The 27,987-nt window shown below is 43.0% G+C and overlaps 2 protein-coding genes and 1 long non-coding RNA gene across 9 annotated transcripts in view; 1 reads left to right on the forward strand and 2 right to left on the reverse strand.

Moving 5' to 3' along the window:
• Nucleotides 1–513: 513 nt before the first annotated feature.
• On the reverse strand, nt 514–12,031 carry LOC311250921 (uncharacterized protein). The gene is made up of 6 exons (XM_084343074.1): nt 11,826–12,031; nt 8,148–10,717; nt 5,955–6,048; nt 5,317–5,366; nt 5,118–5,189; nt 514–3,344 (listed from the first exon to the last, which is right to left on the reverse strand). Exons 2-5 carry the CDS (start codon nt 10,710–10,712, stop codon nt 5,142–5,144), a joined length of 2,757 nt encoding a protein of 918 aa, XP_084199200.1. The 5' UTR covers nt 10,713–10,717; nt 11,826–12,031; the 3' UTR covers nt 514–3,344; nt 5,118–5,141.
• Nucleotides 12,032–13,552: 1,521 nt separating this feature from the next.
• LOC311250757 lies at nt 13,553–14,784 on the forward strand. Its single transcript, XR_014621318.1, has 2 exons — nt 13,553–13,598; nt 13,672–14,784. It is a non-coding gene; the product is annotated as an uncharacterized lncRNA (long non-coding RNA).
• LOC311250756 (myosin phosphatase Rho interacting protein) overlaps nt 13,855–27,987 on the reverse strand; it is a 45,045-nt gene continuing 30,912 nt past the window's right edge. The window contains exons 15-25 of one of the 7 annotated variants that reach the window (XM_084342764.1): nt 27,798–27,959; nt 23,552–26,158; nt 20,176–20,323; nt 19,838–19,955; nt 18,406–18,565; nt 18,186–18,299; nt 17,882–17,968; nt 17,593–17,755; nt 16,744–16,829; nt 16,304–16,378; nt 13,855–14,760 (exon numbers count right to left, since the gene is read on the reverse strand). In XM_084342764.1, coding sequence (XP_084198890.1) covers nt 16,337–16,378; nt 16,744–16,829; nt 17,593–17,755; nt 17,882–17,968; nt 18,186–18,299; nt 18,406–18,565; nt 19,838–19,955; nt 20,176–20,323; nt 23,552–26,158; nt 27,798–27,959 — 3,687 coding nt within the window. In that variant the 3' untranslated portion in view covers nt 13,855–14,760; nt 16,304–16,336. The remainder of the gene's footprint in view (nt 14,761–16,303; nt 16,379–16,743; nt 16,830–17,592; nt 17,756–17,881; nt 17,969–18,185; nt 18,300–18,405; nt 18,566–19,837; nt 19,956–20,175; nt 20,324–23,551; nt 26,159–27,797; nt 27,960–27,987) is intronic. The other 6 variants (XM_084342763.1, XM_084342762.1, XM_084342765.1 and 3 more) reach the window with 6 other exon arrangements.

A 27,987-nucleotide genomic window follows, 5' to 3' on the forward strand; every position in this document is an offset into this window, starting at 1 on the left:
TTTCAGTTGCACGTTGTAAAACCACAGCACCGAACGAACAGATGCCACATTACTCCGTAGAACTGAGGAGACTTTAAAGTAATATTGAGTGTTTTTAAGGAGACATTTGGACACGTCACAGCACTGAAATGAACGTTACTTGCAACACCTGCTGTGCTTCTACTGCGACAAGTCAAAACTTCTGTTTTGTATCGTCACTTCACGCCTGTCACATTACATACAGTCCATTGTTAATGCAAAAATGTCAACTAGTATACATTTAAATATAATTACAATTATTAATTTTATATTTTTCATAAGTTGAGGTATTGTATTATTTAGAAAATAATTGGTTCATAAATACATAGTACTTTTCTAAGGCATTATTAATAAATGTTTCTATATTCAATTTATTTTTTAATGTCTTAGTGCTCTTGGAGCGATATTATAATACAATATAAAATCAAGATATCACAATCAAATGAGAAAATGTTTCCACCAGTCATCCAAAAACACAACTCTTAGAGAAAACCACATGGTTGAACAAAAATATTTATTTTTGACAATTACAAGAGCTCTGAAGCTCTGACAGGCGACCAAAATGGTACAAAAAGTTGCCATAAAACAAAGATGATGGAAAAAAGTGACACGAGTTGGCAGTCCTAATCCCATGTTAAACCTAAAAACAGCACAGCACTGACAGACACACGGAGGAGGTGTCGGAATGTGACGAGTAGTGTGTACCAGGACAGAAGGCTTTGCATCTGAGGAGACGACCACATCCTGCTACATGTATCATTGCTCCAGTCGAGGTGGGTTAACACAATGAGCCAAAGAGAAACCACAAATAAAATTCAAATCATTAGAAGATCTGAAATTCAGCCCTGAGATTAACACACGGACAAAATATTGTTTTTTATATCCAAACGTTTTGGAAGAATAAAACATATTCCAAAAGCTGTATTTGGTACAATGCAAACAACCACCTGTAACTGAAAAAATACATTACAGGGAACATTTCAGGTTCATACCTGTTTATTTAAAAAAAAACAAAAAAAAAACAAATCACTGCAACAAAATATAAAAAACAAAACATCAGGATGGCACAAATTAAATAGACGTGGTGTTCCAGGATAAGGAGATTGTGTGTGTAGATGTGTGTGTGTGTGTGCGTCCTGTTGCTGGGAGCAGACGAAGCCTTCAGCTGCCTCTCTGTCAACATCGAGCCATGGCTTAATGATGGACCTCACACACTGGTCTAAGACAGCACAGCGCTGCCCCTAATGGCGCTAAGCAAAAGTACACAGATGTAACACCAACACTGATCACATAGAGACTTCTCTCTAGAAACAAACAGCAGGCTGACAGGCCACAGCCTCATCACCTGATGCAGCAGGTACTAATAACACTGGGAGCTAATCTCAGTACAAGGTTTACACAAGTCCCAGAGAGTCAGTGCGTACCTGCGTGTCCGACGATTCATTAGGACTCGGCCTACCATGCCCCTGCTTTTAATAACAACAAGTCTGCAGCAGAAAAGTGCATGCAAGCTGCCTTCAGTCATCAGGATGTCCAAAGGAGGGTGACGTACATCCACTGATTTGTCGTTGCACCACAAGCTAGTAATAGGAAAAACTGTATATACCCCTTGTATGTCAGATAAGGCTTTTTCAGAAAGGTTCTGGTGGAAACTCACCATTTAGGCCCAAGTCAAGAGATAAAACCAAAGGAAACTTAGTACTAGCATGGCCTGTTAAAATAAGGATAAATGTAAACCATAGATTTTTGCAAACATACATCTTTCTTAAACTTTAGTGACACTGCTGAAGCAGTTGAGGCTCACTCACAACAGAACTACTCTTAAAATGACGCTGAAAAGAAAAATGATTGTAGCTCCGACAGAAGTCAAACAGCAGATGAATTGCATTGAATCCTTTTCCCTTTACAGTTCATTCAAGTTTACCCAAAAAGTAAAGTTCAGCCATCATCTCCTCCCCCCATGCTGATGGAGAGTCAGCTGAAGTCCAAAACACATTTCTGGAGCTTCACCGCAAAACAGCGATTCTCCCTGATTTGAAAAGACGTTATTTACACCCTTTTTAAAAGCAGAACTCTTCACTGTAGCTGCTGAGCTAAAAGCAATAAAGTCTACAGTAGGTGCAGCTCAACTGCATGTCAAGGGTGTAAATAACGTCTTTTCAAATCTATTTGGGATCTCAGGGCTTCTGGACGAGCTGTATGCAGCCATATGATGTTTTTTGGGGTGTTTTCCCGTTTCAAATCAAGTCTCCAGCTACTTCAGTTGTTCAGCAGAATGCTGCAACTCTGTTTTACTGTGAAGCTCTAGAAATGTTTTGTGAACTACCAAACTTCACCTGACTTTCCATCAGCGTGTGGGGAAGAAATGATGACTGAATTTTACTTTTTGGGTGAACTGTTCCTTTAAGATCACAACTCAAAGGGCCGTGTAGATGAACACAACATGGGCACATTTCATTTCTCCCAGCCTGAAGTGGGAGGCCAAAGTGCTTTAAGTCAAATAAAATCACACGGTCTCTCTTAAGTTCATAGGACGACCTCGGACCCCCCGAGAGCCACAGCCCGAGGCAAACGATACGACGGGAGAGGGGGGGCAGTGAGCTGAAGAGGGTAATACTGCAGCCGGAGCAGAGGTCTATACGTGTTGAGTGCCACTCCAAAGTACTTCCTGCAAAAACTCCTCACATGGGGAGAATACATTCAACCACACAGCGCTCAGTCCCCTCATTAACATCGACTGGGCCCAACATTCAGTGCAAGTGTCGTCTGGGTGTTTTTGCACCGCTCTGTCAAACAAAACGTAATGCCATGTGTTCTGATCCAATCAGGTACCTTGTCATATCTCGACCGTTCAGCCCAGCATCTCCTTCACTGGCTTGCCATTTCGTGAAATTCATTGAATTTAAGCAATAACTTAAAAACACACAATCAAACCTCTTTGACAACTGCTAAACAAGCCAATAAGAAAAACTCCAGGAATAAATAAACCAAATATAATCAAATACTCAAAATCTTTAAAAAAAAAATTAAATATCTTTGATTGTTATTCATATTTAATCCAGGAAAACAAATTCCATATAAATAACTACAAAGTGATAACACAAGTGACAAATTCATCATGTTACTGTGTGTGGAGCTGAGAAGGTGTCCCCGGTGTGCACTGAGCCAGGCGGCTGTGACTGGACTCCAGCCACAGTGCCGGGGCTCAACAGTGCAGTCGAAGAGCAGAGGGTGAAGTTAAGGTTTACGGTGCGAGCTGTCAGTCAGAAGAACCCTGGTCCGCGGTTGCCATGGTTACCAGCAGACGGGATGTAGCAGGTGAGCGTCTGGATGAATAAACAGAAAAACACAGTGATGAATTCGCCTGAACACATTTCTTGTGCTGCCTCGACTCGAGCTGATTAAAAGAGTAAACAGACTCGTTCACTCGTCACTGTCAGCTGACAGAACAAAGCAGAGACTCCCCAAGTAAAGCTAACGTGGTCACATCAGTTGTTGAAGTTCAACACATCTTAACGGGTTACAGGTTGGACACAAAGTGCAGTGAAGATATCCATTAAAGACGACGTCACTCACACACATGCGCGTTCTGTATTGTGCTGTACAGTTACTTTTATCTAGACAGTGTGAAGTTATAGATTTCTCTGGTTTGAACATTGTTGGAAACATTTGTGATAATGTAAGTACACAACTCAACAACGTGTAACAAAGGGTGGTTTTTTTAGACATTTTAATGCAGAAATGATTTATTGAGATTTATTTTGAGTTATTAACTGAAAGTTGTATCATGTCAAAGCATTATTTATTTTCACCTATTGTTTGTTGTTCATGTCACTCTCTCATATCAGCTTAATGCTGGACTATATACAACTAACAAGTTAAAAGACTGAAGTTATGATTGCAGTTACATCTGGTTGGTGCAGACGGAGGCAGAGTGTAGAAAGCGTCTGTCAGCTGTCATTAACGCCGAGTTCACACGTACACGGTTATTTTTGAAAACAGGGTTTTTAAACAAAAACTAGAGCAGCATTTTAGCACAATTTCAGACATCAACTGACAACACACCTGAAAAGGCATCACATCACATGACCAGCCCATACACTGGACATGCATGTGCAGGTGTAAACAGGAAGCAGACTGTAAACTCTGTGGTTGGTTGCTGAGTAACAGAAACTACAATGAATGTTTTTTACTTGGACTTACTCTTTAGCAGCAGGTCATTTATCCCGACAACGGGACAAAAATGTTGAGGCAGGGGAACGCGAGTCCTCCTGGAGAACGCTGTTTTTATTAAAACATGTCAACACCTGTTTTTGTCTCTCTTCTCCTTCATCGTATTTTATCTTAAAAAGGGACACTGTGTAGTTTTGGAGAAGAAATTCAAAGTCAGAATTTTAATATTTACAATATTAATGAGGTAATAATACAAAATGTTGTCCATAATTGAATAAACAAGCTGTTCTCAGAGGAAAATAAGGTCCCAGAACACTGTTTGAAGCTAGAAAGGTGGCAGGGTCCGCCAGATATAAGCAAAGTAAAACAGTATAAATTGTGTTGTCCTTTAAGGCTTTCTGCGTCAAAAACCTGTTTCTGCCCGTCTTTCAGAAAACACTGAATTCAGTGTGTGAATATGTCCACGTCAGTGATCTAAAATGATGTTTGTGTGTGTAGCGAAGGCAAAAACGCACAGAAAAAGCTTTGTTTTAAGAAAAAAATCTGTTCATGTAACTCACTTGGACTTTATACTGCTGATGTTTAAACCCCACCTGCTGGACTAATGACTTTGTCATCTGGGAAAAAATTAACCCCCCAAAAAGCTAATCAAGCTGGTAACATCTTCAAATGGCTGTGTTTTTGTTGGACTAACAGTCGTGGCTGTTCCACCTAATGTTTGGCATTTCTGCTTGATAACTAAAATCGAGCACTCCAGTCATTTAGCGCTGCACAGCTGGGGACCCTGCACAGACACATGAAACTGAACTTTTAGTCTCCAGTGTAACTTGACCTCCTTTCATTAGACCCCCACGCCCCTGTTGTGTTATCAGTGTGCAGACTGAAGAAATGACTCATCAGTCCTTAAACCAAACACATTTACTCACCTCATGAGGTCTCTGCTAACTCTGTCACCTGTCATCCCATCGGCTCCCTGGAGGGGCTTTGAATGTCTTGTTCTGGGGAGGGATGAGAAATGACAAAAGTTTAGTTAATAACACAGTCTGAGAAGAACCACGCCTGCTTCTTTCTGGTTTCTGAACAACTTGAACAGGGACATTTTAAAGTGCAGTTATCTCTGCTCACCTTGTGCTTTTTACACTTCATGGAGAAATTTTCTTCAATGAGCACACAGTCTGTTAGAACAAGAACAGAACAGGAGTTGAAGATACCACACTGACTCACCCACAGGTTCAACCGCCCACACGTGCAAGTTCAGGCTTAACGGAAGTGATAACAGCCAACCACACTTCACAAAAGAGCCATTTACAGACCAATACACATGAACTCAGACACACTCACACAAAGCACCAGTCGTGGGTGCATTCAGCAGAAAAAATTAACAGGTACACATTAAGTAGAGACACCAGAGTCCAAACTGGGACAAATGAAACAAAGCTAACAGCACTAGAAATAAATCAACTGAACTTTAAAGGTGCAATATGAAACTGTTTTGTGGGCCTTTATATACACTTTGCGTGGGTTAACATGAGCATTATATCTACTCTGAAGCCATACAATCACATTTGTATATGTTAACATGACGGCAAAACAGGCTGGTATTTTGAGTTTTGGTCAGGTGAAGGCAAAAATGCTCCATAGTTCACCTTTAAGAAAAAATCCGCTAGCTGTGCACATTGGACCTGCAAACATGCATATGGATAAGTGCGTGCACTTTGTTCACCAGTGATGTGTGGAGACGGAGGGCAGAGAGCAGCACTCACCTGACTCCATAGCACACCTGTAGTGGTACTTGTTGGGACAGTTTTTGAAGAAGCAGCCCAGTGTAGCACCCGGGTCACGGCACGCTGAACACATCTGGACACACAGAAGGTTAAAGGTCAAATGACGGCATCGTGTACATGTCTGCAAACAGTGTTCCTGGATACAAAATACCTACAGTATGAGATTTGTTATGCCTTAATCAAAGAATGGTGCAATATGTTTACTGCAGAGTTTTTACTTAAAAGGAATAGTTCAATCAAAAATGAAAATTCAGTCATCCACTCCCCCCTGAGCCGACGGAAAGTTTGATGGAAACATTTCTGGAGTTTCACTTGTTTGGAGACTTGTTTTAAAACAGAAAAAAACTACCAAAGAAAATCAAATATCCACACTCCATGCAGCTCCTCCGGTGTAAGGCAAGTCTCTGAAAGCCAAGAGATCCCAAATTATTTTGAAAAGACGTTATTTACACTGATTTTAGACTGAAATCTTCACTGTAACTGCTAGGCTAAAGCGTTAGCGTGCACAAGTGAAGTGGGTGCATGAGCTTGACAGCATGTCGAGGGTGTACAAGTCTTGTCAAAGCAACGTATGGAGGCATGTCATGTTGATATGATGTTTTTTCTGTTTTAAATCAAGTCTCCAGCTACTTCAGTTGTTTTGCTGTGAAGCTCCAGGAATGTTTTGTGGACTACGACACGTCACCTCACCTCCACCTTCCATCAGCATGGGGGAGGAGATAATGACTGAATACAATCAATGTGTGAACGTCCACACTAGAGAAAGCTCCTTCAACGAACATTCAGGCTGTATTCACCAGCAATCAGGTACTTTTAAGTCCTTAACGTTAGCTTTTTAACAGAATCCAAGGACTCATAAACAGATCATCACTTCCTCATCTATGAGTATTACACAGAAATGTCCTACACGATTCATTATGAAGAAAACTGAGCACACACTTTCTTCAAGTGTTCAGCCTTAACAGGCCATTTTCACAGCAGACATTTTGAATTGCACATTTTACTATCAACATTAACGACAGCTCTTTTCGCAATCCCAGGAAGACACAGCAGTGTAACACTGAGCCAATACACTTCAGTTTTAAGTGATACACTTCTGCAGCGAGTTTCATACAGACGCAGATTTTCCCTTCAGAAAATATTTGTGATTGTCAGTCTGTGATGAGACAGGAAACACACACACACACACACACACACACACTACAACTGAACTACAATTGGTCAGACGTGTTGCAGCCACCCAACGCTTCATGTGGCATGCTCAGTCAGTGGTGACCAAAGTGACTCCCCACTGGGATCATGAATGTGACGTGGCATCGAGACATTCTGTGTGCTGACATTTAGTCTGATGGTCTCATGCGTTCTCTGCTGAAGCAATTAATCGATGAAATGATTGAATGTTTGGCAGAAAGTTAACCATTTTAATGATCAATTAAGTATTTAAGTCATATTTGTGCAGCAGCTGACTGATTACAATCCAGCTCCGGACGGTTTTTTTGATCAAATGTGCCTCTGGAGCTTTCGACCACACCCTGCAGTCCTCCTATAAGCAATATTTTTGCTTAGTCAGATAAAAGATACATCCACATATAGACTAGTTCCCTGTAAACCTTGATTTCACTGAGCTCTCTGGCCTGCCCATGTTTTCTTGCAAAAGTGAAGCATGAATTACAGCACAGAGGAAGCACGTTTGCCATTGAGTGTAATTCATTTGTCAAAAAAAAAGGGACAAAATGCAATGAACAAAGTTAAAGATCAATGTGACTTTTCTATAGATATCACAATAATTTCTTAAGGCCATTGTAATCGTGTAGTGAAAATGTGATGGTGACAGCCCGACTGTGAACCAGCATGAAGGCAGCATCACTGCAGAGAGCTCAGTTGTTTAAGAGGAGCGGTCTTTGAAATGCACAAGCCAACCCCTGAAGCAACGCTACAGCTGTTATACTGTACAGATCACAACGTCTCAGTGCTGCGTGCTGGCACCAATAAATTCTAATAAAATCTGACAAAATTATCACTTCTTCATGCTTCCTCATGCTTAGATTTGATAAGAGAGCTCAGATCTGTTGGTAGACATGCAGACCTTTAACGCCTTATTTCCTTCATGTTTTGTTCAATTCCAGCTCCATCACCATACCATCACATTACAGGTTATAAGTGCAGTTTTACCGTCTCCTGGGCCGCCCTGACGGCCTCCTCCAACCCGTAGACTTTGCCCTTCACCAGGAACACGCCTGTGGACCAGATGGTGCAGTCCTCGTGGAGCCAGTATTCACAGGGCTCCAGGGGCAGCACAGGGGGGCTGTACCAGTCCTCCACATCGGCAGAGCCAGCGTCTGACCGAGCCCGCTTAGCTGCGGGGCTGCTGGTGCCGCCATTCTTCCACCGCCGGGGTCGAGCTGTGAGTGGGACGGCACGCTTCCCCCCCCTGCCCCTGACACTGCAGGACGAAGAGTCTGAGTCGCTGTAGTCTTCATTCTCTTTGAGGCCCAACATGCTGGCTGGTGTTTTGGTGCTTGGCTGGAACCCTTCGGGGTAATAGGGGCCGTGGAGGTCCCCCAAGTCCATGGCGTTGGCCGACTGCCCACAGAGGCAGCAGACCAGAGAGCGCTGGTGCTGGCTGTGTGTGGACGCCCGGCCCAGCTGCAGACAGGAAGTGCTGGGTATGACCGCAGAAATAAAGCCACTTGGGTGAGCCTGCTGGCCCTTCTTGTGTTGCGTCCTCGCCTCCTCAGGGTAGTTGATTACAGTACACAGTGATGACGATGACGATGACTGCTGACGCTTCACACGGATGAACGGGGAGAAATTGTCCAACCTCGAGTCCCTTTTCTCCTCCTTGAAGTTGACGTACCTCAGCTTGATCTCCGGCTCCTTGGGGGAGAATATGGAGGAAGACCTGCTCTGTTTGAGTTTCTTTCGCCTGCTCTTGGGAGTGCGAGGCCCCTTTGTCTTGGCAGTGGGGGATGTTTTGCTACACCCAGCCTTGGCTTTGGCTGTGCCTTGGCTTTTCTTTGGAGACTTTGGTGTTGGTGTTGGTGGTGGCGGTGGCTGGGGGGACAATCTTGCCACATGGATTTCCACTGAGGGGTCAGGGTGAGAAAGCTGCCCCGACTCCTCCTTTGAGCTTTTGTGCACAGCAAACTGAGGGCTTTTTGGAGGTGTGCTGCGATGTGACTTTTTAGAATGATTGATTTGAGAATCAGAGGTAGAATCTTTGCAACTGTCAGTGTTAATGTTCTTAGTTTTGCCCCTCTTTGATTGAATTACTGCTTTTTGTTTCATTGTTTTCACTGAGAAAGATGCTTTCGCTCTGCTCGTCCTTTTCCTCCCCGACAGGGTGTCGTTCCTCTGAGCACTGCCCAACTTTGAACCACTAGCTGTCGACTGGGAAGCGTTTGCTTTCCTATTGGTGCGTATGCATCCTGACACTTTATACCTGCTTGAGTTTATGTTCATGACTATAGCCTCTAACCGCGTCCCTCTGCCGGAACGCACTGGCAGTTTCTTCTCTTTTAAAGTTCTCTGTTGTGCCTTTGCATTCCCGTTCATGTGAGGAAAGACAGTCTTGGGTTTGTTTTCCGAAACATCTGACACACAAACATCATCTGTTAAGTCAATCAAAGGCTCCAACGCTGCCTTCCGTCGACGGACAGGATGATTATTTTCATCGCTTGAATCTAACCTTGTGACGCCATCGCTGATGCGAGAGGCTGGCTGAATGCCCTCTGTACTCGAGCCATCCCACGCAACTTCATCAGTTGGTTCTAGATAAGCGTTGTCGCCGCTGGGAGAGCTGGAGGCCTGGGGCAGGACGAACACGTCCTCCACATCGTCCTGTGAGGTAGCGGAGGGCGAGACAGGGTCCTCCAGAGGACTGATGTACTCCCTACTCAGTGAACACAGGTCTCTAGCGCCCACACTGTCCGGGAAGACCGCTAGATCCGGTTTCTTAGACGAGAGAAAAAGCACGTCTGGGCCCCCCGTCTCCTCATCCTCCCCTGCTGCAGGGGCGAGTATTTCCGGTGAGGATTCAGCACACACTCCTGAACTCGACCAGCTATCACCCTGACCATTTACCAAACGCCTACTGTTTTCCCGAGAGAGACCGCGTCCTTCTTGTTGTTCTACACGCTCGTCCTCGTCTATGCAAATGACTCCACCATTGACCTCAGGAGGCTCCTGTGTTAGACACACTCCCCCATCGCTCTCTGGTCCCACCTGAGCCTGAGACAATGAGTGAAATAGTTCTGTCTGAGTGTCCAGATCAACGGGCTTGTCGACCTGCTCCAAGTAATGCTGGTTGAGTGCGTAGCCAGTCTCCCCAAGCCCTTCATCTAAGTCACTGGGAGGGTGTAGGGACAACTTGCTAATGGGCTGCACCCCGCACAGAGGCGAACGCCGAGACAGGGAGTCGTGATTGGAGAAGACGTGAGACCTGCTCACGTAGGACAGGGTGACTGTAGTGCGGGAGAAGGCGTTATCTGGTTGAATCTGATCCCCTGATTGGAGAGTGAGGTCCGACGAGCCGGTCTCTGAGAACGGTAATCCGGGGTTGCTGGTCCCTGAATTGGGGTACCAGCCGGGGCTCTTGACCATCCGCAGGGCATCGAGGGACGTGGCGTTGAGGACACATTCCTCGCCTCTCCTGGTCAGGTCAATCACAGTGGCGATGCTGGAGGTGGAGAGGTCTTGAGGCTGTAAATCATCTAAGCTCCCAGGTGGCTGCTCCATAACACCTGCAGCAGACAGAGAGGAGACAACACAGTGGTGAGAGTTTGACTTCTGTCCTCAGTCATTTCATGAGCTGTATCATCACAGAGCCCTTTATCCAACCACACAACATTTTGTCCTTCAGGCCAGAGTTTTACAACTTCTGACGACTGACTGAGCTCCATAACTTTAGTTCTCTTTGTTGGTGTGTTATTGAAGCTACTGTTTCTTTTCACATGACATTTACTGTGAGACTTGAAGCAGAGGATTAAAGCTGAAGCCTGACAGCTGCAGGCAGAAGGCTGACATTAGCTCGGGAACCGACGTGTGCTTGAATTTAATTAACAAACGTTAACTGACAATTAACTTGATCCCAGTTTATCTTCACATCACTGGATATTTATCAGATATCAATTTGTTAGGTTTCAACGGGTAACGTCTTTGCAGACAACCGGATGACTTTTTACCACCAACGCTGACAGGTCAGTGATGCTAGCAGTAGTTAGCTTAGCCTAGCCACGGCTAACGTTAGCTAGTTAGGCCCGGCTAAGCTCCGGTAACCTTCCCGTACGCCGAACTGCGTGAAATATCTGGCAGCTTTAAGTGGTTTTCGGTTATGACAGAAAGTCATGCGACACAGAACGTGACTTTACAACTTTTAATAATCGATAGTGACCGTCTTTTACTTCGGCGATGTCTGCTCACCCAATTAACTCATTATTACCATAAAATGGCAACTTTTAGAGCCTAGTGGTACATATTGTTCGTTATTGCCCACTGCGACTCTGAGTAACTTTGTTGGAAGAACAACGGCCAAACCAATTTTTAAATGTTAAATACCGGTTCAAACTGTGTTCTTCGCTTTATTACATCAACTCCGAATTGAAGGGTGGATCTTTACGGTTCAATAAAGTACACTTTCCTTTCCATTTGATACCAAATTTCAGCGATAACCGAGGTATTTTTAAATTGAGGGTTACTTTTCATGGAGTTTGGCGTGACGCTCTCTCCATTTGGGAGAACGGAGCGCATCGGGGCAAGGCCCGGCTGGATGAAACAAAGGCAGAGCGGAGGTGAGGCGCTGAGCTGAGCCGAGCTGAGCCGAGCCGAGCTGAGCTGCTGATCCAAACTTACCCGGACGGGAGAGATCGTAGCGTTTTTAAACGTCCAGTTAAAAGTCCGTCCCGCCCCGCATCTCTTTCACCAGCCTCCTCTACTCTGACCGGTCCTGATAGCACCGCACACAGACAGGAGCCCACATTAAATCAAGATCCACACACTTTCCAGGAACACACTACTCTGTCAGCGGCGATGTGTCAAGTCAGCAGAGCGGGACCACGCACTTCCGGCTCAGCCTTTCACAATAAAACAACGAGCGTCTGTGTTTTCTTTCCTCTTAAAATTAAACGAATAAAAAGTACAATTACACGATAAATCCAATAGGTGGCTATTACTAAACACACGGTCCCTCTAAATGAGCACTAAGGAAGTTCAGTTTCAGTCAGAATAATTTGCCTGTGATCCAGCTGTTGCGTGCAGGCGGGCTGACATGTGATTTGAATCCAGACTAGTTAAGCACTGAGCATTACTGTCAGCTGTGTGCTGTCTCACTGTGGGCAGCTTGACAAGTACAAGCGAGCAGCAGTGAACAGTTGTCAGTGGATCAGAGAGGCCTTCTGGAGCACAGTGCTGCTGCTCATCTGTTCCTCTTGCTGTCATTTCATTTGGTTTCTGGAACAACTCTTAGATCATTAAACATTTAGCCGAAGCACAAGTCCTGACAGAAACACAATGTGACCTCTCATTCTCATAACTCCTCCATTCTACACAGTGAAGAGTGTAAAGTCCTCACCGGACTCATTCTGGAACGTTTAAACAAAGAATGGATTCAGCAGAACGGAGACATCATCTGTTTATTCCACACAGTCTTCCTCCTTTTTAAAACCTGGTGCCTACATTACCCACAGTGCAACTTAGCCACTGAGTGACATCACCACTGAGTTGTGGAGTTGCCCTTTTAACAGAGGCTCTGAACTTCTTCTGTAATTTCAGATCAGAGGTGAGAGACGCTGACAGGTATCACAGGGCGATGATTCACTTTCATCTTGCGTGTTCAGTCTTCAGCAGGTATTTGCTGCACATACTCAATGAACACACCTGTGGTTGAGTACAACAACAGGAACATCAGTGCATCAATACATCTGTGAAACACCAGCTCATCACTGTCATCCTGAACACCTGGGCTAGTGCTGCTGTCACATGGTAAAATATCTGCAGAGACAACGTTCAGCCCATGGTCAGTGACATAAATCAGGCTGTTGTTCAATATGCAATATACAGTCTGATGATTCTTCATGACTGACTGTCACCACTGAACTACAGTATGCACCGTGTGCTCTTCTATCACAGTCATGTCTATATCTCCACCCTGCAGACCCAGCGACACACGTCTGGGCCCCTGACAAGCTCCAGTGATGGCCCTACAGCTGCCTCTTAGCTAATAAAGTTAACCTCTCTGCTAACACTCCTCAGCCTGCTCATTACATTATGATTCAGGTATAAAGCATTGCCAGCTCCCTCTTTCATCTCTTTTAGCATCTAATTTATGAATTCATTGCCAATTTAAGTCCAGGTTCTGGCATAGCAGCCAAACTAACTCCAACATTAGCTAGTAGTTAGCATGTCAGCACATTCTAAAACCATTTTCAGGAAAGAGTAAGAAAAGTTTCACTATGAAACAGGCAACATTTTATTAAAGCAACAATGAATAAAGTATTTATTTTGTATTGTTGAGTAAAAATAAAATGTGGTTATCGGTGCTTATTTATGATGAACATGATTATTGATGGCCTTCCCTTTTCGCCCTGCTCCTGAGGAACATTGAGATGTCCTCACTGAAGACGTCAGGTATGAATTCTCTGTGCTGGTGAAACTACACAATATATCTACCTGGTATTCAAAAGGTCTGTTTCTGTTTCAGTGCCAGCTCAGCATGTGAAGCACTGTATGCGACGTTCACTTGAGAGGCAGCAGCAGGTCCCACATTTAGACACTGAGCTCCATGCGGTCCTTATATTTGTACTGTAAAGCCCATCTTGTGTTACTTTCTTGTTCATTTGATCATTGTGTCAATATAAGAATCATACATAACAGTCACACAACAGAGGGTGCAAAAATATTTATTGCTAATAAACCTGTAGTCAGTTGGTGTATATTTGCTTTATATTTACAATAATAGAGAACAGAGGAATGGGAATGTGAAAGAAAAATCCCAATCATTTAAATAAATACAAAGGGACTGCCACTGAACACGACTACAAACATAAACTCCAACAGTTCCTATACAGCTGGACTGATGATTGCAGTGAGAAAAAAAAAACTCTATATAAATTTTCATATATATATATTTAAATTATAATCAGTGAAGCCTATCCATATGCATTCAGCTTTCTTCTACATCTGTGATGTTAATGTAGAAGTGAGGCGATGAAGCGACATGGTAGGGACCTGTTTTCTAATGCAGACGAGCACTTTTGTTCCATAGCTGGTTGACTGAGCGACACCTCCGTCTGTGCTGGAATGATGACGGAGCCGCGGAGCGCCACACTCATTCCTATGGTTTTGTTATGCAAGTATTACACACTCATCAACATGTAGTTGTGTTTAGCCATTAAACATCACGTTTATGCCTTTGGCTAGCAACAGTCTGGGGAGTTAAAACAGTAGCTTACACAGTCATAGTTTTAATGTATGCATGACAGACGCTCAATTAAAAACAGTATTTACAGTAAGACACAAACAATACAAAAATGTCACAGTAACTGAAGTGCATGGAATGCAAAATCTAGACATGAAATCAAACTTCATACCATGTTTTTAATAATATATGATCTGTGTTTTGTGACCAGTGTGTAGTGTTACTAAATAAGTCATACAGAGCTAAAATATAGTGGACTTCTAAACATGCAGCTAGGTCGGCAGCCGGGACGCGTCACTGTCAGAACTCCTTTGTGTCTTTGTTTTCAAACAGGTGGAGTCTCTGCTCAGCCGTCAGTCCTTCCTTTAGACTCTGCGGGGACGAGGAGACAAAAAGCACATGTTAATAATGACGAGGACAAATCACACCTTTCCTGAGCAGGCGGTGTCTCTTTGGTCTGTGTGGATCTGTTGACACCCAGTGATTCAATCTCTAACAGGGAACCATGACAGCCCACTGACTACAAACCCTGCTTCACTCCCTGGAGCCCCAAATAACCAATAAATGATACAATTAGTTAAATAATTAAAGTGTATGTAAATCATAATTGATAATATAAATGTATTTATTGTACTATATTGTACTACTATTGTATTGTACTATTTCACATTCTCTGCCCACATTTCCAGTTTTTCTTGTGCTTATATAATAATGAAACGACCGAGTCCATGTGTGTAGGTCCAGGGCCGCTGGTATTTTTTTATTTTTTTTTATTTTATTCATGCTTCTTTTATCTTTGACTCCACTACATTCATCTAAAACACTTTAGTTACTTTTCAAACTAATATTTGTACATTAAAAACATTTGAAGAGTTTAGAAAATAGGATTTTGTTAGGAATTAAACAGTTTACACAATCACAACTAAAAGGATAACTTCATTAATCAAATAATAGAAACTACTGTGATAATCGTTGAGGTCATTTCACGGTTCCAGCTTCACTAACACTGTGTGTCACTTTGGGTTCGGGGTAAGTGTGATGGCATTTCTCACTATTTTAACATTTTTATGTAACAATCGATTGATTGAGTCAGAAAACTATCAGCAGATTAATCCAAAATAACAATAATCAGTTGTGTCCGATACGCAATGGTTCAAAGTGAGCTCCACTTCAACCAACTACAACAGTAAAACCTGCTTTTATATGAATGTGTGAGTAACAATGGTCTAATGATATAATATGTATATAAAATAAAATGTACTTTGAATGAACATGTTCCACATGATGTTGCTTTTTACAGCGTGGTGAGAGTACTGCTGCTACAGGACTGTGCAGGCCAACAATCACTCCACTGCAGGTGTGTGTACATGCAGACTGTGTAGCTAGCTTACCTGAAAACACTGGTCACTAACACACAGAGCATTAGCCTTTAAACTAGCAACCTAGCCGCAACTAACTTTCATTGTCAAACTGCACCATTGCAGGTCCTGTTAAATCATCCATGTCTCATGGATACATGTGATGTGTACAGTGCCTGTATATATACACAGATGAAGGACGAGTAAAAACAAATCAACTCTTACATTATTTTAACTGAATTGAGGTTCAGGTAAAATATATAGCTTCATATTTCTTTTGACACCATTTTAAAAAAGTTTATTGATGTACTCGGATACATATTTGACTCGCCTGATAATCTTTGCTGGCTTTAGTTGGATTAAGGGCTCCATAGTATGACCCTGAGTCTGTAAGCAACCCATTCATAATATCTGAGACAGTGTCGTGAACTGTCCTTCACCATCAAGTGTCTGTGCAGTGCGATGCTTGTAGAGAAGTGACTCAGTGCTGAGTGCTTAAAGGTGGAGGGCAGGAGGATGTGCTTAAACCAGCCGTGGTTGCGTCTGGTTTGGTTTACCAAAAGGAGAAGGGGAAGGAGGCGTGCACGTCCTCAGCAGCCCCAACTGTCCCAGGGCATGTCTCGACTCACAGACTGAAGACAGAAGGGGGAAACACACCAGCAAGTGTGTGTTAGACGACTGTGGTGTTTCATCTGCATCACAATCCCAAGACTGCAGTGTTGATGGAGAAATACAACGCAGCCCAGCAGGAGCCAATCATGATGCAACAGTGGGCATGCAGTGCTGCATGCAGTGCTGCAGGTGACCAGTAGATGGCAGTGAGTCACTTGAAAGTGATTCTCAGTCTATGTTTGGTGGGACACCTCAGACAGGACTGAAGTGTGTTGCTGCTAAAGCATTATGACACAATGAGGGACGCAAGCTCCACAAAAATCCTCAATCAACTCTACGGTGGGATGAAGCATTCATTTTGATCTCAGCTGTCCGGGAAACTCACTTTTGACCTCATGGTGCGCTCTGAGCGTTTGGCTGCAGCAGCCGCCATCTTGAGGATGTCAGGGTTGCTTTTGGACTTCATGATATCTGTGGAAGAAAATGTGTCAGAGGGTAAATAAAGAGAAACAGAGAGGTTGTAGTCTTCAGTTTAGTCAGCACACAGTGGACCTCATGCAAGAACCACTCCAACAAACACTCATTGTTAACACGCACATTATACACAATGTTAAAAAGGCTTGGGGAGCCCCTGTGTACACTGCATAACACACACACACACACACACCATGAGATTCACGTCCATGGCCTTTTTAGGACCATTGTTGTATGTTCTCTTCCTTTATTTACTGCCATCTGTCTAGTGTCACTCTGCCTTTTCAAGGCGGGAATATTGCCCCGTTATTCACCCTCGCTGTCTGTATGAAAGTTACAGAGGAGAATGGGGGGACAGTTTCGTTCTGAATTTTCAGCTGAGTTCAAAAGACTGGCTCATCACACCTCATATGTACGTTATGTACTTAGAGTCCCTCTGCTGCCAGCTGACACACAGAAACTTCCCGGATGGCACATGCGTGTGTGACACCTTCACTGCTACCACTTCATCCGAGGGGAAACACTGTACAGAACAGTGACTTGTAGACTTGAAGCTCTGCAGTTTGAAATTCTTCTTTTTACTCTCGGGTACTTTTTTGTGAATAAAACTAGCCAACATGTAGAAAAGAACAGGTAGCCCTTACGTAGCAGTTTCACCCTCATGTTCAAACCTCCTGAACGCCCATCCTTCATGAATAAGAGACAAAAGAAGACATGATTGTTCTGACATGAGTCCCTCTGTGTTTCTTTTTAGTCATACCATATCCTCCTCGTTCCACCTCCTCCAGCGAAGGCTCGCCGAGCGCCTCATGAGCCAGCTGCAGCTGGTCTCTGAGCCGGCCCAGGTCCCGCTCTGCTTTGGCCTTGACGATGCTCAGCTCTGTGTAGATGTCCTTGTACTTATCTGTTGCATATTTCTTGTCCTAGAAACACATTGTTTGGCAGTTCAGATAAAGGCTATTCATGTCGTATCTCAGATGGGAAATTCTGGATGTCACCAATTTAAAGGGCTTTCAATCACTATCAGAACAGAGGGGGAACAAACATACTCTTTGGGCAGCTTGGAGTTCGTCTTTCAGGGAGTTGATTTCCTGCTTCAGGTACTGGACCTCTGACTCCTTCACCCTCAACATCACCTGGAAAACAAAAGAGAACTTTGTAAGAATCCAGGGAAACCCACGGTGAAGAGGTTTGTAGATTCCTAATTGAAGCCTCGAGTGTGGCATTTGTTTTTTTGAGCCACAAGTGACGTTATTTGAAGGACGGGTGGTGATTTAATCATGTTTTAGATGCAGGATTTTATGCTCAAGTTTGATCTTATTGCTTTGTTGTGACTTTTTGTTTGAACCTTACCTCTAACTCGTAGAGCTCTTTTCCCTGTATTGTGGTGTTTGTGTCTCCAACTCCATCCTCAGATGTCATGGAGCGCATCTTAGTGATCTCTGCTGCCAGACGGTTGTTCAGCTCCTACAAATGCCACAAACAAGCAGAGTTTAGCAGAACAGCCGGACACAGTGTATTCATGCACACTGTGTCTCTGAGTAAATATTTGTTCACAGGTGTGTGTCTGCACCTGGTTGTGTGCGTTGAGCTCCTGGTTCTCTCTCTGACACTGCCTGAGGGCCTGCCTCTCGGCCTCCAGCGCCTGGGCCAGGTGGGCGTTTTCCAGGCACTTCTGGGAATACTGCTCCGACAACACCTCGATCTCCCGCTGGAACGAACACAGCTCCTCCCTGAAACATAACACAACACCACACTGAGACTAAATCTCATACTGACAGTTTGGCTTCAAGGGGAAAAAGTTGTAAATACAGCTAAATGCCCAGGCTCTGGTCTGATTAACCAGTCAGTCTGTACTGTCCTGATGATGTAGTGAGGTTAAATTTGACACCTTCTGGGACAGGAGGTCTTCATCCTGCCTTATTCACAGTGACACAGCTCTGGGATCAGTGAGACAGCCACTGCACAAGTTAAAAGAAAATCTTCCCTTGAGAGTATGAAGTGAGTGAAAACCTTGAAAGATGAAAAACCTTCAGACAGCTTAATGAAGTGCACTGTGATTTACTGTCAACACCTGCAGCATTTCATCGTGACAGTGTGCTGCAGAGAGGCAGGTGAGCTGGAACACACCTCCACACATGTACAAGCAGGTCCAGAGTGACAGCTGCTAAATGTGATGCTTCAGCACTTTATCAGCTCAGTTTATATGAATCAAACACGGTCAGAACAGTCTAACAACAATAACAAGAACGACAATGACACAGTATGGACTGACACATGCTGGATTATTGAGGCCATCACAATATCAAGTTAAGCAAAACAAGAAAGAAACATTGGCTGATACGTTTATTTTTGTTTTCTCTGACTGAGATACATACTGAGCACGGCCTTTCTCAACTGAAACCTCACATATATCTTTGGCATTTAACTACTCCTGTGTCTTGCAACTATTCACCATCATATGCACTGATACTGACTGTCAGTTTGTCTTGTACTCCTGATCCATTTCTTTCCTGTCAGCAGACTGGCTGCTGTTGCTTTCTTTGATAACATAAAAAGGAGATGCTCATGACACCAAAGTGTGTGGAAGCGCTGACTCAGTGGAAGGATTATTCTGCCTTTGTGCTGTAGATGTACAATTATAGATTAAGGTGAGGCCGTTTTCCAACTATGGCATCATGACAAAAAAATCTACTGAGTCACCCGTTAGCTCATCACTCCAGTGATGCAGCAGAAATGAGCAGGTTATGTTGCGTTCATTCCATATTGGAGTGGTCAACTGGAAACCTCGCTTTCATCCATCCCATCACATGACGTTTTGGCTCTTCGACATATGACGTGTTACTGCTGATTAGGAGATGTGTTCTGTACTTGTCCTCATCATATCCTGACACCACTCTTTATGCAGCTTTGTAATTCAAGAGCATCATTAACGACTGAAGGTCCTTGGTCAACATCAGCCTGATTCTAAAGACCATACTGCAGCTATGCTATAGAAAACTTACTCATGCTGTCTGCGGATCTCTTCTATGTCTGCGTTTTCTGTGTTGTTGTTGGCCTTGCGAGCTCTGTCCAGCTCTTTCTCCAGCTCTGTCCGGTGGGCATTTTTCATTGCCTCAATTGCTAAAGAAAAAGACAAGTCCTTTAACACATTCAGTACAACTTTTACACTTTGTTTTAAAACTGTATTGTTACTGTGGTAGGGTCAAGATGAGGCAGTACGATGATGCATTCTACTTGAAATGTACTGGTGATAAATGAGAGCAATAACAATTCAGTGTTTTCTGCTTTCTTGACTAATCTAACATGTTCAGCAGGTTATTTGATCCAGGATGTGATTTACCAGCAATGGTGGCTGCTGTCTCCTCAGCCAGCAGTCGCTCCTTCTCCTCATGCAGGTTCTCCAGCTCTCTCTGGTGTTTCCTCTGCAGCTCATCAATCACCTTCTGATGGGACTCCTCCATGGCAGCGAAGCCCCTCTCGCAGGTGGCCTATGAGACAGGAAACCATTGTGCAACTGTGAGTTTTTAGGCCATATGGACACGGACCAAAAGGTTCTCCTCATGCTGAGCAGGAAAAACCCCTGGGCCCTACAACATTAGCCAGTGCAGATCATCATCTGTTCCCAGCAAGTAACTTGCAAGTTACAGCCTGTTAGCCATGAGCAAGTTGAGCCTGTGTGAGTACAAAAAGGGTTAAGAGGTATGACAGGATACACAATACTGAAGGAATGCAGAGACAATGAGAGCGGAGGGTGTAAGAACGTATTCGTAGCCCTTTACTATCGACAGCAAAACATCCACAGGTGATGCTTCTAAAACACTTTCTCCAAACTGAGCTCATGTTGTTGAATAGTGGCTACAGTCTGCAGCTAATGTGCAAATCCTAATCTGCCTATGAGCCAAATCTCTGGTGGAATGCAGGGTTAATCTGATAGCATAAAGCAATTATGAATAGCTTGGCGTCTGAGACGCTGCACTTAAATGTTTCTTCAGTGTGTGAGGTCAGCGTGCCAAACTAGCACCTTCGGGTGGTATGGAGAGAGGAAACGAGGAGCATAATCCTCATCAGCAGCACACTTTTAGACAGAGCCATTACACTGCTATTATAACTACAGTGCAAGTTTCCACAAGAAGGGATTTCAATGGCCTTTACACAGGCCCTACTAAAAACCTCGTCCTGCTTCCGTCCTCTATTCACTGCCACTAATCTGAGGACTCAGTCGACGGCTGTGCCCCGGCCAGCCAAACAGGGGAAATGGAGTCCAGTCCAGTGTGTTTTCACAGGGATCAAACCCCCTGAGAGCTCAGACCAGGAACCTACAGTGAGAGGCTGAAAAGTCTCCCCCACTGAGCGAATATAAACTTCCTGCTCTGACATCAGACCATGCACAAGCTTTATTTAGAAGCATGTCAGCCGATGTATCTTGTGTGTCAGGTCATGGCGGGGCCATGGACTCACTACTCAGACACTGCAGAGTATTCACTGAACCAAGACATGAGCTGACTATCTGAGACACCAATACAGTTAAACACGAGGAAAACTCACTTTTCAAAAACATGTCAAACATTCAAAAGCTGCAATCTTTGTGTTACAAAGTCACCGCTCGGTCTCATCAGACCAAGTCTCTTAGTCTCTACTGTTTAACAGTTATCGTGTTGTTAAAACCCTGTAAGCCTATTTCTTGGACTTTGATATCTTCCAATCTCACAGACTTCTAACTGCCAGGTTTAAACTAAAAGGATATTAAAAGGACTTTTAACAAATTAAAAATATATTATTTAAAGGTCGGGCTGGTGTACAGCTCCACTGTTACCTCGAAACTATACACACCAAAGATCCACACTGTGGCAACTGGGTGACATTTTCGTTCATTACCATTAACACAGACACTGAAGTTTAATTTGATTAAATCCCACATAGTGCCCTCCTTCCTCTGATGCTCACTAGTCTGCTAAATGTGTATTGATCCAAGTTGTCTTAGCAAATGATTGTGCATTTTTTAGACGTGAAATACAGATTCACATCTTTGCTAGGAACCAATAGGCTTGGAGGATGTGAAATGTAGACAGGAATAAAAATATAAAATAACACCAGCCTGATCCTTTAAATGCACAAAATAAGCTGATAAAAGAGACTTTTAAACTAAATGCTGAAATCAACCTTTAAACACATTTTCCTAAATATCCCTTGTGTTGTCGAGCCAGGCAGATGCAGTTTTGGCTTGACAAGCTGAAGGTTTGAAATACACACTTCTGGAATTTGTACAACTACCCCAACAAAATGGAGGTGATGGAATTTAATCTGTGACACAGTATTTTACATTTGAAAATTACAACAGCAACAAGTTACTTCAGAGACAATATTGCCATATGACCAGTAGTCATAAGGAACTATGTTTTATCAAAGCTATAAAGTGCTGTTAACTGTATACAGTCAGGTCTGTGCATTATCATGACACTGTATGAGGAGAGAAACGTCACTGTTGAGCTCTTATCGAATGACATTTTCTAGGTGCTTCGACCAGAGGAAAAAACATTTCTTTCGCCTCCATTGTATTCAGCAAACAAAAACAATCCATTTAGCCACATACCATGAGATAGGTGAGGGAATATCTTTTTTAAAGAAGTGGCTGAACTGACCCTTTATCATGGAGAGAAATACAAAGCCTACACTTGAAAGTTAATTAACCTCATGACTAGTAATTCTACTACATAATCTTGTCAAGGTTCGCTTCCAGACTTTAGGAAGTTTGTGTATATATATATATATATATATATATATATATATATATATATATACATATACATGAGACATCTTATCATGTGACCAAAGGTTACTTGGTCACGACAACTGAAACCAACAACTCCATTTGCTGGTGATGTCTGTGGCGAGCACTTGAGGGCTCTAGAAAAAGCCCGTAAGTAGACCTCCAGTTAAAATGACTAAATCAAAGAATCGACATGTTATGCCATCAACACTTATTCAGGGAAAGCAGGGATTAAAATTTAAATGTTAGTAGAAACAGCTTAGGGGAAAGGAGTTCAGACCCGTACAAATCAAGCTACTAGCCGAATTTTAAATGGGCCAAATGGCTTGTGAACGTTTTTACCAGCCACTCAATAGATTACCATTGTTTATTTGGATGGTAAGTGAAGGAAATCTCCAAACCACTTGTGTATAGTGGCTAGTGCTAACTTTCAGCCTGATTGTAAATAACAATTGGCAAAACAGCTAATTATCAATGTCTACAAATCAAATTATTGAAATGTTTAAAGGTGTTAAAAAGGGTAAACTCTTTGCCCTTAACCATTTAAAATGTGGCTTAGCCGAGTCAAAGGGTTGGATTAATAAGCACACATTGGAACTATGACCAGAGGAACTCATTTCAGAGGAGATGAGACTGGTGTGATGGGGTGGTGTCAAAAATCTGACAGCATCTGTGTCATTTTTTCATGGATAATCTAATGTTCCAGTTACTTCACAAAATGGGTTCCTCAGTGCACAACTACTAGAGCATCAATGATCACATAGACCTAAAAGAGGTTAGTTTTCATGCAACACTGAAGAAAAGAGGTTTACTAAACGAAGAGCAAGAGTAGGGTGAGCGAGGTTAGGAAGGGGAGTAGGGGTTGGGGAAGGGAGGGGGATCTGGGAATGCCACAAAGGAACACAAGGCATCACAGATGGACGACGGCAAGGACAACGAGCGCTTCCACCTTCAGGTTTTCCAGGTCTTTCTCGTATTTCAGCCGTAGAGTTGTTTTGTCTCCCTGCTCTTCGCGTCGTCTCATCTCTTGGGTCATGACTGAAACTTGGGTCACCAGTTCTTGAATGCGCTCCTTCAGGGTGGATGTTTGGACTGAGTCGTGATGTGGCGGTCTGTCCTCGTCTGTCGAGTTCTTCTCTGGGTTTGCGGGACTCATCATGCCTCTCAGCTCTTCCATTTCCCTGTCAAACCTCTCTATGAGGTTTGACCTCTCCATCTCGTGCTGCTTCTTCAGGTTCTCCATGCAGTCTGTCAGCGAGTCGATCTCTTTCACATTTTCTTCCGAACGGACATGCAGTATCTCACTGGCCTTAGTTACTTCCTGCCTCAACTTTTCAGCTTCCTGCTCGTAGCTGTCTTTGACCTCTTGTAGTTCCTTTCTGTGTCTGGCTATCATGTCATGAAGCTCAATGCATTTATCCAATGAGTCTATGGGCTCTCCTTCAATCTGTATTAAAGTTTGAGGCCCAGGGTTGGTTTTCAGAGAAGCCTCAGAGAGTTGACTCTGAAGATCTGCCAGTTTGGACTTGAGATCTCTGATAGCTTCTCTCAGTTTAGGACACTGTGGACAATCCAAGCTACCAATCTGAAGTTCTGTGTGCTTTTGCTTTAGTACTTTCTCATGCTGGACTGTCATCCTAGTGATCACATAAGACACGTAGGCTTCTTTAAGGGCATCACTCAGATATTCAGAGGACTGTTTCTGTTCTCGACTGAAATCAAAGCTTGCTATAGCCAAAGACAGAAGCTTGTCATCTTTTGCCAACTTCACACTGGATGCAATCTGCTTGAACATGTTTGACTTTGCCTCCAAGCTCTCTGTTAACTCCTTATGAATCAGAGCATTTGTTTCATTATCAAGCCATCTGTACATTGTTGCAAAATCTGCTTCTGTCACTCCTTCACTCTCAACTTTTGGTTGTGGACAAATCCTCCTAATCAAGAGCATCAAGCACTTCTGTGCCATCATCTGTTCTGCCTCACCTCTTTCACAGCTGTGCCTGTCTTCCTCTGGTTTTATTTTGGATGAACCCAACAGCTGGCTCCAGAACTCTGCCTCTATTACCAACCTCATGTCTTTCTGACTCACACAGACCGGCTCCTCTTTCGACGAACAGAATAAAGTGCTTTTTAAATCACTCAACACTTTCTCTACATTAACATCTACCTTCGCTAACATTCCTAAAACCTGATTAATCGCCTCAGACTTCATCTCAATCTCTTCTACTACTTTCTTTAAAAGTCTTTTATTGTCAACCTGCTTCCCTCCTGCTTCAACACACTCGCTAACTGTCTTTTCAACTCTACCCGTCTTCATTTCTAACTTCTCTCGCAGCATTCTTATTTCGTTTTCTGCTTCTCTAAGCTTCTCTCGACTGACTCTTTCAGATTCCTGGTTTAGTGTGATTAGCTCACTGTTCCTGGCTTCAAGTTCTGAACAGCGCTGCTCTGTAGACTGAAGGTTTGCCTCTGTCTCAAATAACTTTACTTGTGAGGCTTCGAGCAGTTCTTTGAGTTGATATTTCTCTGGAGATAACTCCTCATCCTCAAAATCTGCTCTGAAGCCAAGACCTTTCAGCGTGGCCTCTTTCAACTGCAGCATCTTCTCAGTGTTTTTTAGGGTGTTGCCAAGCTCCTCCAACGTAACTAGAGCTTCATGAAGCCTCAAGGATTTCTCATTCAGCTCCCTCTCGTAATACTCCCTGTCTATAGCGTTCGCCTGATTTTCAGCCAGTTCAGCCTTCAGTCTTTTCAGCTCTTCCATGGTCAGATGATGCTGTTTGCCGCCCTGCTGACTGATCAGCTCAGCCTTCAGTCTATCTATTTCCCTGTCAGCCTCAGTCAGCTGGTTGACTATCTCCTGCCAACGTTGTTTCAATGCCCCGTTTTCACTTGTTAAAAGTTCAACCCTCTGAGAGAGCATTCCAATCGTCATCTCGTTTGACTCAGGATGCTTTCCAAGTTCTGAAAGGGGGCCATAGGGACTTTTAAGGCCTTCAAAAGTTTGCTTCCGGACCTTCCCCACCAAATCCTCCATGGTTAGAAGACGGGATTCGTATTCACGAATACTTTCACCTGCCCTGGCTAAACTCTTTTTTAATGTTTCATTTTCTATCTCTTGCTGGTGCTTCCATGTCTCCAAGAGCTTCTGAAGTTGTTGTTTCTCTGCTGTCTCTTGATTACAACTATGGGACGTCAACAATTTTGTCAGCTCCTTGAGGGTCAGAGGTTTATCAATTATCAAGTCTTCCAGTTCTTGAATTGCATCTGTGCTGTCCAGGAGCAAGAAGCTAACATTTTTTTGGACAGGTTCAGGGAGAGGACCTTCCAGAATGGATGGTTTTTGGAGGTCAGAAAAGTAAGGTTCCTTGATGGGGAGGTGAGAAAGTGAGAGGCCAAGCTGTGCCTGCATATTGCGCTTTTTCAGCTCTTGCAGCTTCAGGAGCTCTTTGGTCTCCTGGTACTTCTTTGTTAAACTCTGTGCTTGAGAACTAACCAGTTCGGGCCTCTTCGTCTGGGGCGTCACATCAGCCTCCAGACCCAAAGGGTGCTCCAGCTTGGAAAAGGGGACCAGACATTTGGTTAACATACAGCAGGGGAGACAAAAAGCTTGCTAATAATATTCAGCGTTAGCTACCAATCATTTCCCCATTATTTCTATTAAAAGTCACATTACAATTAGCTTTCCCACATGATAGTCTCAAATAATGTGAATTAACAGTGATTCAAAACAAATTCAAAATTCCTTTTGGTTTTAATGGTGTAAATTCAAAGCAAAGGAAAGCAATTAAATGGCCAGGGTTAGTTAATCACAACAGAGCATGCACATTAAATGGTTAAAAGTTACTTCATGTGGTAAGTAATGCAATATTAGTTTCAGCTAGATGGTTTACTCAGGAATGTAAGGCATACCAGGTCCTACAAACACATTTCAGAGGTTCTCTGGTCCAAGCTCATGTCTTGCACCAATGCAATTCTTTTCTGAGTGGAGATAGTGAATATTATTATCAAGCTAAAATCTAGCCCTCAAATATATTTACAAATGTTCAGCATAATTCATTGGAAATCACTTAAGTTTTCTATTTCTAAAACAAAAAACAACACAAAAATGGTATACACTACAATACAAAAACCACAGCAGTGTCTGCCTTTAACTCAACCATATAAAAAACTGAATCATCTAAAGAAGTCATCATTCAGCCTCACTCTGCCAAATCCATCCATACGTCCACAAACAAGCACAGAAATTCAACCATTATCACACATTTATGCCATTACATATAAGCAATATTTGTTAACAGAATAACAAATGAATGGTCTGTATAGCAGTTAATAGAAGATGAGAATCTGACGTCCATGCAAATAATTAGAAAACAAGCCAAGAGGTTATTATCCATACATGTTGGGCCAAACATTTCAACAAGTTAACTCATTGTGCCAGTGACTGAGGAAAACTGAGGAAAATATCTACACTCTACATTTAAAAAAGTGATACAACAATTTTTAGTTAATTACTAGAGAGAGCGAGGCTTTAAATCAAGATTACCAACATTTCTTAATTTGATTCAATATAAAATGAATAAATGTATCTATTTTTAATTTAATAAGAAAAATATTTACATATGGTTGTTATGAAGTGTTACCTTCCTTCCATACGTCATTTGCACTTTTCATTTTAAATTCATATTTCAAACCATGTGCAAATAAGGGGCCATTGCTGTCACATGACTATCTTTAGCATCCAAGTAAAAAAAACAAAAACAATTTACAAGGTTTTCTCATTTTCATCTAGAGCTAAATTATCCTCAGAGTCACATGAGCAACAACAAAACCTGAGTTCCTTGGTCCAAAATCAGCACAATACTGAAGTAACTGCTAGCATGAGTTCAGCTACAGTACAGACCTACGACACAGAGATAGGAGATTAACTAGTAGAAGCCAATGTAGTAATAAGATATCAATGTTCTTTTACATGCAATGAACTCATGCAAAGGTACATATCTAGAGCCACTTTGTTGCTTCGATGTCAGTTTGTTTGATGTTTTCTTTCAATAAAATACAACATGCAAAGAATGTTACAAAATGGAGGAGAAAAAACTGCTCAACTGAGAATACAGCATTAAATCTAGTACAGGATTTCCCATCATACAGTGCAATGCAGCTGCACAGTGAATACACAGAGTGCAATAACTCACCGGAGAGATGTAACCTGTCCGGATGTCGTGTTCTCTCTCCAGAGCCGTTCTCAGCTGGAGCTCCAGCTCCTGCTTGTGCTTGTTTGAATCAAGGAGCTGCTGGTGACAGCTCTCCAGCTGGGCCTTCAGGTCCTCTACCTGCAGGGGCAGTGGGGAGAATGTCTGAATAGTTTAAAAAAAATAAACAGAA

Source organism: Pagrus pagrus (assembly GCF_965226575.1).
Source record: "Pagrus pagrus genome assembly, chromosome: 21".
In the NCBI taxonomy this organism is placed as follows: domain Eukaryota; kingdom Metazoa; phylum Chordata; class Actinopteri; order Spariformes; family Sparidae; genus Pagrus; species Pagrus pagrus.

Bases quoted from the DNA above. Each gene is read 5' to 3' on its own strand.
- LOC311250921 (XM_084343074.1), bottom strand. From the start codon at position 10,712: ATGGAGCAGCCACCTGGGAGCTTAGATGATTTACAGCCTCAAGACCTC. The intron at 6,049-8,147 runs GTAAAACTGCAC...CTGTGTGTCCAG, and splicing joins TCAGGGCGGCCCAGGAGACG to ATGTGTTCAGCGTGCCGTGA. The intron at 5,190-5,316 runs GTGAGCAGAGAT...ATCCCTCCCCAG, and splicing joins TGAAGTGTAAAAAGCACAAG to AACAAGACATTCAAAGCCCC.